The sequence below is a fragment of the Drosophila arizonae genome, chromosome 2, assembly GCF_054131065.1.
Source record: "Drosophila arizonae isolate 15081-1271.41 chromosome 2, UAZ_ARI_1.0, whole genome shotgun sequence".
Classification (NCBI taxonomy): domain Eukaryota; kingdom Metazoa; phylum Arthropoda; class Insecta; order Diptera; family Drosophilidae; genus Drosophila; species Drosophila arizonae.
The window spans coordinates 1,408,153-1,417,762 of record NC_142922.1 but is presented as its reverse complement, the minus strand read 5'-3'; the positions used below and the strand labels follow the sequence as shown (position 1 = coordinate 1,417,762).

General features: G+C 38.5%; 1 protein-coding gene and 1 long non-coding RNA gene across 3 annotated transcripts in view; one reads left to right on the top strand and one right to left on the bottom strand.

The window, feature by feature from the left end:
• Window positions 1-4,769: 4,769 nt before the first annotated feature.
• Gbp3 (Growth-blocking peptide 3) lies at window positions 4,770-5,416 on the bottom strand. The gene has a single exon (XM_018000479.2). It carries the CDS (start codon window positions 5,338-5,340, stop codon window positions 4,861-4,863), a length of 480 nt encoding a protein of 159 aa, XP_017855968.1. The 5' UTR covers window positions 5,341-5,416; the 3' UTR covers window positions 4,770-4,860.
• Window positions 5,417-5,853: 437 nt separating this feature from the next.
• LOC149270170 (uncharacterized) overlaps window positions 5,854-9,610 on the top strand; it is a 120,683-nt gene continuing 116,926 nt past the window's right edge. For both annotated transcript variants that reach the window (XR_016268512.1, XR_016268511.1), the window contains exons 1-2: window positions 5,854-5,929; window positions 6,004-6,090. This is a non-coding gene — a long non-coding RNA (uncharacterized LOC149270170). The remainder of the gene's footprint in view (window positions 5,930-6,003; window positions 6,091-9,610) is intronic.

The window sequence follows — 9,610 nt, the reverse complement described above, 5'->3', positions numbered from 1 at the left end:
ACAATATATTAAATTAATTTCTCTTGGTAGCCGCAGAGACATATATTCAAAATTCGGGTGGAGTGCAAAATATGTTTAGAATGATATTTGCGATTGTGGATTTTGGTTAGCTTCAGTTGAATTAAAACTGAAATTGGCTAAGTTGAATTAAAATTGAAATTAAAACCTTATGTTCTTATGACAGTTTATCGATTGGCATATGATATTGTGTAGCTTATGGTAATTGCTATATATATAATTTTATAATTATCAAAAAATTCACTCTTAAACACAGAAAATTCTCGACACATGTTAAGCATATGCCACATATAGTATTATACTATATACGATCCTACAAACTCAATATGCCAGAATGTAAAGTTCAAGATTCAAGCTTAATTTGGAGTCTTATGGAAATCTTTTAATAATATTTAAAATAATAATACTTTCTTACTTAAACTTGTATTTCATCTATAAATCATGAGAGTTTTACCAGTAAACGAGGTCTGAAGATCATAAATATAAACAAATTTCTACTATCTATAGTTTTTACACAATTTCATGCCGAAGTCGCATAAATTCAATTATTTCAACTATTATTATTAAATATTTATACACATTTGCATATAGATTAACAAAGCATAAAATGTGTTTCTACCGCAATCGCAGCTTGGCAAGTTTCATTCTGCCAAACATCCCCAATGTCGCCTTCGACAGCTCCAACTCTCTTAATGACCCGCGCGCTCTGTTATATACTAAAAAAGAATATAACAACTCTCATATAAAGAATTCGAGCTTAACAAAGCAGTTAATAAGCATAAAGCAAAACAGGAATTCATCAGCGCATGAATGTTTTGTGATTCAGTTTTATTCTCCATTTTATTTCCTTCAATCTCGTTCTTTCTCTCTCTCTCTCTCTCTCTCTCTCACTCACTACAGTTTGTGGCATAGGGCAAAAGCGAGAGCTGCAAGCTGAAGGTAAATTAGTGTTATTAAAATAGTTACATTGGAATAATTGCGCAACTTAATGAGAGTTTTAATGAAAATGCTTTGGTTTTGTTACGTTTTTTGTATTATTGTGATTTGCTTTCATAATGAATACTGAAATTTATAGATTAAACTGTCTTTGTAGAGCTCCGACGAACTGCACTGAAGGCAAAGATCTACCCCAATAGCAGATGTAGAGATACAGCTCATTTTTTTTTATTATATATACCACATTTTCAAAGGCAGAGTTAGTAAATTTTGTATTTAATTTCTTGAATTGGATATGATTTTATTTTATTTAATTTTGTTTTTTTTTTTTTGAATTTTTAACATTTTTCTACATATTGAATGGTGCATTTTGTTGATATGCTGAAAAATTCATAAAAATGCATTAAAAAGCGTAAAAGTTGTTGAAGTAAACGTGAGGCCAGTTGACAAAGCCAAACAGCTCAGGCATTTGCGCTATGCGTGAGCACACAAACACACGCACGCACACACACGCACACACACACACACGCACACACACACACGCACACACGCACACACACACACACACACGCACACACACACACTGCCATTCATTCATGCATTCTTATTGGCATTCTATAAATAGAATTGCAACGCTGATTGAATTGTATGTGAACTGTTGGCTGATTCTTTAGTTGGGTATTTGTCGCTAAGAGGATAAGTGTGGGAGTGGCGGTGGCGACGTCAGACGAGGAATTCAGCATTGAGGAGACTCTGGCCGGAATTTCAACTGGTTTACTGACTAGATTTCTTTTTACAGCGACTTTTATGCTATTAAATTGTGAAAGATTGTGGAATTACTGACTAGTTAAAAAGATAAGGGTCTATGCATATTGATCCCTACCCATACATAGTACAGCTACTCAGCTATCATTTGCTTTACTGCTGTTCGGTTTGTTAAACGACTGATTGGGCAAATGCTCTGAATTTCTTGCCAATGCACAATTACCGCTAAGCAATTGAGTTATGCAGCCCTTCAATCACACTCAAATGGCTCTTTGGCACGCCTGCTGGCCTAATCCTGCGACAATCGCTGCCTTATCGCAGCTCATTTGAATTCCCATGTAATCACATATATATACATATACTTACATATATACATATATACCGCCGTAGATCATGCTTATCAGCGCAGCTAATGCTCGTAAGTATTTCCTTGTAAATAAAATAAATTTCATCACTTTATTATTGTAATTCGCATGGCAAATTTCTATAGCATCGCGCGCCACTTTCCCGCCATTGTGCGCCAACAGACAACACGCATAGCACAAATACCACGACAAACTACAAGAAACAATGCACAAAAAAAAAAAAAAAAAAAAAAAGAATGAAGAAGCAGAAGCTGAAAACAATTGAAAGCTTGCCAGGCGGGCGTAGGCAACTGCTTAATACCTGTTCAAGCTGTTAATAAGAAATTCTTTAATTAAAAAAAAAAAAATTGTTTTTTTCTTAATGTTTGAATTGATAGCCTTATCAATGGGAATAGGTTATATATTAGATGGAGAGTACAATATCAGTGATAAAAAGCTATGAAAGTTTATTGTAGGCTTCGTGCTTCAATTTGAACTGATTTACCATTCCTCATTCCCATTTATTACGGGGAAGTCCCGGAAATTATTCTTTAGAGCTCTAGCTCTACCACTCTACATGAGCTAAGTTTATATGAGTTGGAATGTGCATAGTTCCGATTTGCCATGTCTGCTAAAATACTTTGATAAAAAACTATTCATTTATATATATTTCTCAACATTCTTTTAAAATCTCAGTGTTCGATTATAAAAGATTAATATTTTTATTTACTCTTTTCTCATATGTACAATGCTGTGTTATCTCCAAATATATATTATATATTATTATGCTATATAAGGCTAGTTTCTTGGTATATCTAAATATTTTATGAAACATATGCTAAAGAACGTAAGAGAGGTGTTTATGAGTTTGTAATTTTCATACAGATCGAAAGAAAGACAAACTTGGTTTGCACAAATCCAATATACCCGCTTACTCAACGCATGAACGGCTATAGAATGAGTACAGAGAAGTAGAGCTGAAGCAAAAATCAAATCAAAAAGTTCACAAAAATGCCAAAACCAGCGACGAGACGAAAACAAAGCACACACACGCACACACACATTGAGAGAATGTGAGGGAGAGCAAGTCTGAAAGGCAGTGTGAGAGGTGGGGTGGAGTGGAGTGAGTGAGAAGGGTAGAAATTGTGGAGCAAAAATTAAGTTATAAAATTTTAAGGGCCGAGTGCGGTTTAATTTCCAAATGCCACGCCAGCCCCAGACACAGGTGGGCTAGGCAGGTGTGTCGGCTGGTTGGAAGTCAGCTTAAGGTGGAGGCGAGCGGGCAAAGAGGTGGGGAGGTTTGATTACCATAAACACAAGCAAAAGTAAACTCGGTTTGACGGAAGCGGAAATCAAGAAAAACAAAAAGAATGAGCTTAAATGAAGTCAAAGTTTGTGGTTCGCACAGTCAATTAATAAAGTTTCGTTGCGTTTGAGTTGACTGTTAAAATTTCAGAGTTATAAGCGCGCAAATTATGGCTTACAACAATGGGCCAACAATAACAATAACAGCAAACAGCGACGCAGCTCGTCAAAAGCCAAACAATTAACATAACGAAGACACATCAAGAATCCACCCACTCTCGGAGTCTCGCTGAGTCTCGCAGAGTTTCGGAATTTCTATGACGGAATGGGCCCGAATCACGTGATGCGACGCACTCGCTGACCTCGTCTCGGCTGTGTCTGCGGCTTGTCATTAGCTCGCTTTATATTAGCTCGACTCCTGACGCGTCCACTTTGTCCACTCACTCATCGAGGTGCCGCCAGGGGCTAGGCTCAAGGCGGCGCTTTTATTTCCAACACCCGTTAACAGGCGACAGAGCAACTCACTTATGTTCATTCCTCCAAACTAAATGGGCATATTGGTTTTGCACAGTCCGGCAGATGCCTTGGAGTGTGTGCGGGAGAGAAAGAGCTGAAATTTGGAGTATAGTCGCTTGAACATGTCTTCTCTTCTTCTCTTTTCAGTGATTTGTTATTTTCAATTAAATTTTTTATAGACGCCCATTATTATTTATTTTATATTGTATATTGCGCTACGCTTTATTAGCATCACATACAGACTTGATGTAAAATCTAGTCGGGGCTGTGATCGTCTTAACTCCTTCCCCATCTAACTGAAGAATCTGTTCATGTGCATTTGTTTATCACTATCCTATTTATTTTTTTAAACTTGAAATAATTTTGATATATCAATCTTAACATGTAAGAGGCTAGTAGAGACTGCTCGAATATGTCTTGACTTCCTGATCTTCCCTGAGGCTCATATCATAGTAAAGATTTGATCTCTTTAACAAAAGAGCTGTATAGCCCCCGCATTCTGGGAACGACTATATAGTATTCTCTCTTATTTCAGTTTGTATAAGGAGGTGCAGTATGACGCATGTTATGCTTGGGTTCTTTTAGTAACTCTAGAGTCTATTTATGTATATGGCACAACCTACGAGCTGCTAGGATTGTTGACTGTCTCAACCGATCTATCCTATCTATGATCTAATATAAATACGAAATTCGTTCCTTCTCTAAGCTAAATCCTCCTCTAACCAGAATCCAGGCGAGTATCAAGCAGTCGCTGTTGGCCCACTGGCCCAGTACTTACCCGTTTATGAGCTGTTTCTACACATGTTTTCGTGTACTAAATTGTTGACAAAATAGTTGGGCGTCACGTCAGGCCACGCCCAGTTCGTTGGCTCATTAATGAATGTATTTCGGCTATAGCTTCGCTTTATTGTTACAAACACAACAGTTTCATTATATAAAAGTAACTCTGAATAAAGTCCGACGCTGTGGCTGGGGTTTACCATATCTCGCGGCACCGTCCGCGACTGTCGGGCAGGTAGCCCGGCTGGCAGGGGAAGTCGATCATGGCCACCTCCATGATCTTCTCGGTGGTGCCTTCTGAGGAGGGTCGCACGGTGGTGGCCTCGTAGTCCGCCAAGACCTGGCTCTCGTCCAGCTCGACGCACTGGTTGGGCTTACCCCGAATCACCTTCTGGTTGGGGCACTCGATGCGCTTCAGGCAGTACTTGACGCAGGGCCGGGGCGCGGGCACATTCGTCAGCTTCTTGCTGCACGCGTAGTGCCCGATGCACTGGGGCTCCAACTGCGGCAAGTTGTTGTTGATGTAGAGCTGCTTGATGGACTTCTCAGTTGTCGTCGTCGTCGTCGTCGTTGTTGTCTTGGATGCATCTCGATGCAGGAGGCGCGACAGTAGCCCTTCGCCGTTACAAAGCAGGCAGCCAGCGCAGAGCGCGAGTAGAATTAGTAAACACTTCATTTCCAATATGTTTACGCTTAGAGCGGTCGACACTGAAATGAGACTTGATCACCTAAGCTACAGTCAACTGAAAACTGTTATCAACTGAGCTGAGCTGAGTTGGGCTGAGACGCAGTGCTGCCATTGATAACCTTTTAATAGATAGAGAGATTCTAAGCAAAGAAAAAACCCAAACAAATATTTATTAATTTGACTAGCAGGTATACCCTGTACATGTGTGGATGCCAAGAGGGTAGATTAGTAATGCATGTTAGTTATTACGAATTGATTACTGGGATAGAGCGATTTATCGATATTTAGATCAGTGTCAAAGGCAGTGTTGTATAACGCCTTTGAGTGGGATGTTATTGAGCACTGAAACCTACAGTGTTGACAAAGTTTGACGGATTGCAAATCTGACGAATCTCTATAAGCTATAAGCATAAATATATAATATCTGCAAAAGCTGATATCGATATTATCGATACTTATATCAATATCAGATACAGTGTTCTGTAATTAAGTAAAATGTAAGTAAAAAGTAAAAGTAAGTAAGTAAAAAGTTAATGAGCATTATGACTTGAGAGTGCTGACAGAGATGACGTGATAAGTGAGTAGATTTATGTATTTCTAAGAAAATGTGAAGACATTACAGATAATAATTTTCGGATTGGAAATCTGAAGAATCCCTCTTGGCCTATAGACACTTAAAATTACGGTTAGCTGCTGACCCAAGTCACGTTTTGGCAACAGATGAGAGGATATCAGCAGGTATGTCATCTCAGCATTTACTGCCGGCTATGAAGAAGCAAAATCTATGAAACTTTCGGGTATGTACGTACATACATATGATCCGAGCAGATATTAATGCACCATAATGCACCATATGTATGCCCTGAACCCAACGAGAATGGGAATTTCAGGCATAACTTTCGAATTGGCTACATTTGGGTGCAGTCTGAGCGAGAGTCCAGAACACAAGTGATGCAACAAATAATTTCTCACTCTCTCTCTCTCTCTCTCTCTCTCTCTTTCTCTCTTTTGGTAAAGCCTATGAGTGCAGGGCGTGCTCTGCTGCTGCGTAATCTGACCCGTGAGCAAAGCAGATGCTTATATACATATTGTATGTGTATGCATGTGCTTAGAGTATTTGCCAGTGAGGCACATATAGCTGCACTCTTGCTAATGCTTATGCTCAAGATATACTTTGAACTGTCTCTGAGACCGTCTGTTGCCATTATGAAGCGCTTCACTTACACTCTACGATTGGCCTGCTCTAATTTCAATGGCAGAGCGGCCTGCCTTTGATATTATTAATAAAGCATTGCAAATTTAGCATAACGACTTCAGCTGCAGTTGCCTTGGCGCCAGGGAGCTGCAGCTCTCTCTGCAGCAGCGAAATCATTTGAATAATTGATATAAATTATATCCGAATGCTGTCAAAATGCATTTTATGTACACAATTATTAATGATGATTATTTTGCAGTAGGGCAGGGCGAGCGAAGGCAAACAAAGGCATTAATTTTACTTTACAGCCAATTATTGATGAGGAAGCTAAAGATGCTGGAGAAGCTGTCCTTCCTAGAACGCTGCCCTGAGGCATATGCCTCGGCCTCTAATAAGTATTAACATTTATTGCTTTTGGTGAGATGCTGTGCATAGAAAAATCGATGTGAAAGCAAAAGCTGGCCGGAAATTGCCAAACACTGATACTTCCGCCGGAAATAAGCTCAATTGTAGTCGAGTTGAGCAGGAGTCGAGCTCCTCTCGCTGTGAGCAGCAAGTCTCGCAAACTTTATGTATTTACTTAAACGAACTTTAATATAATTGCCGGCCAAGCTTATTGTGATGTGGGCAGCTCAGAGATTCTAAGACTCACAGTGAATGCCTTTGTTTTGCGCCCATTTATATGAGAGATGAGAGATGGAACTATCTTGTTATGCATAACTCTGAGGCTCGGGACACTTGACACAATAAACAGATCATAATCTGTGCGAGTTGAAAATAAAATAAAATGAATGGGATTCCAAGATAGTTGAACATGATATTTATGTCCGACGGGGCAATTGAGACCTGAGCGGGCGAGGATTAGACGAGTTCATTTTGTGCTCGTGCATGAAGTGACAAAGATGGAGACATTTCGATAAGCTATCTCCATTCTATTTGATTTTATTTGCGTTAATTTTAAGAGTCATTTCACACTGAGTTCATTTTAAGAGTCATTTCCGGCTGTTAAAGCATATGAGTTTTAGATACTCAATTGGGCCCCTGAACGATTTTATTCATATGAAAAAAGTTGCATTTAATTTACATGGACAACTCTTTAGAGCCTCAAGGCTATAGGCAAGGCAAAAATCGATTTCTAATCCGTATAGAAGTTGCTTTTAGTAGCATTATCTTACTTTAAGTCAAAGTCAAAATTCGTATAAAGAGCAGAAGGTGTCTGGCTTTATGAAGAGGCTCTACCATCACTTTGACTTTTTCATTATCTTACTCATTATCTCTATATTTCTTTTATTCTCTTTTTCATTATATCTATGTCTTCCCCATTCTCTGAATCATTTCCTCTGTTTCTCTCATTCCTTTGCTTATTCTCTCTACCTCTCACTTTCTTTTTCACTTTGGACTTTTCTTCTTCTCTTCCATTCTAACTAACTCTGAACTCTTCCGTCCTTATTTTTCTCTCTTTGTCCTTATCTCTCCATCTCTCTCTCTCTCTCTCTCTCTCGCTCTCTAGTTATGTATATTTCTCCTTTCTTGTCTGTATGTACTTCTCTCTCTCTCTCTCTCTCTCCTCATCTTTCTCTCTATTTCTCCTAATATTTCTCTATCTCTCCTTATCTTTTCTCTCTCTCTCTCTCACTCTCTGTCTTTCTCTCTGTCTTTACATATCTTTCTCTTTCCTTTTTCTCTCCTTCTCTTTTCTTCTGCCTCTCCTTCTCTCCCTTTCACCCCCTCTGTCAATCTGCTTCTTTGCATCTCCTTTTCCCTTCTCCTCCATAGACTTTCTCCATGAAATATGTTCATTTCGCTAACATTTTAAGTACGATTTTAACAAATTTTCATCGGTTTTGAGCTCGAACTTAAGCCTCAATTAATGAAGCCCTCATTTCAATATGTATTCATAATTGCACGTAGGGAAAAAATAAAATAAATTCATGAATAGAAATATATGAATTTTCCGCTAGAGCTGATTATAATTTGTATTCTCACATTTAGTGAATGGCGAAACAAATTGTTGGAATAAATTACTGAACTATCTCGATAGAAATGCATTTCGGGTAAAATATGATTATTAATAATTTATCGATCGGCTCTCCACTGGCGCTATGCCTTCCATTCGAGGGGGCGGTGGCATCGGCCTCCTCGAGTGGGCGGCTCAAGTGGGCCTGGGCGTCCGGAACGTGTTCAATGGATTATGGCCGGCGTGCCGAGTGTGTTTAACGTGCTAAATAAAGCTTTGTTTGAGTTTTGGAATGCGAGCACGAATTACCTGCAGCACCGAATTATCTTGATTCACTTTGGCCAACAATTTAATTGCATACAAACAGGCGAAACGCAATTTAGCCGATTAGCGTCCAATTAATTTCGGGTCCACATTATTTTAAGCATAAATGAGCATTTGGAAAGTCAACTCGACGATAACAAAGGCAAATAGACTGCATCGAGAGAGTGAGAGAGAGAGAGAGAGATAGAGAGAGAGAGAGATAGAGAGAGAGTCGTTTTTGGCTGAAGTTTCTGTTCCAGTTTGCTGTCTGCTGTTTGCCATTTGTTTAGGTTGCGAAATGTAATTTTAATTTGATTTCAAATATGTTTTATTTGTTTTGATTCACGGCATCGAAATGTATTCAAACATTGCGTGATATCCGATATCTGTCGCATTGCAATTTCCATGTGTCTAATTCGTATATTTTTCGTCTGATTTCCAAACTCCTCTATATATACTAATTAATAATTTTGACTCGTAATTTTCACAGCTATCGCTTGGCATTCAAAGCCATCAATGACGAAAATTTTTGTATTCTCGAAATAAACCTCGGGATTTTTGTTTGGAAAGCAGTCAAAATCGGAGTGGGACTGCAGCTAAGTCAAGCCTCAAATATCTATATTTTTGTCAAAGTCAAAATCTTACAAGGTTTTCCACGACAGAGCCAGACTTATTTTTTTTTTAATCAAAGAATAATACAATATGACAATCATTTTATTTAGTTCAAATTGATTACTTTATATGCGAAAAAATAATTAATTATTCATTAATACGTTACTCTGTGTTATGCTTAATCTAACTAG

What these genes read in the sequence shown, in the direction of transcription:
- Gbp3 (XM_018000479.2), bottom strand. Translation starts at nt 5,340, where the DNA reads ATGAAGTGTTTACTAATTCTACTCGCGCTCTGCGCTGGCTGCCTGCTT.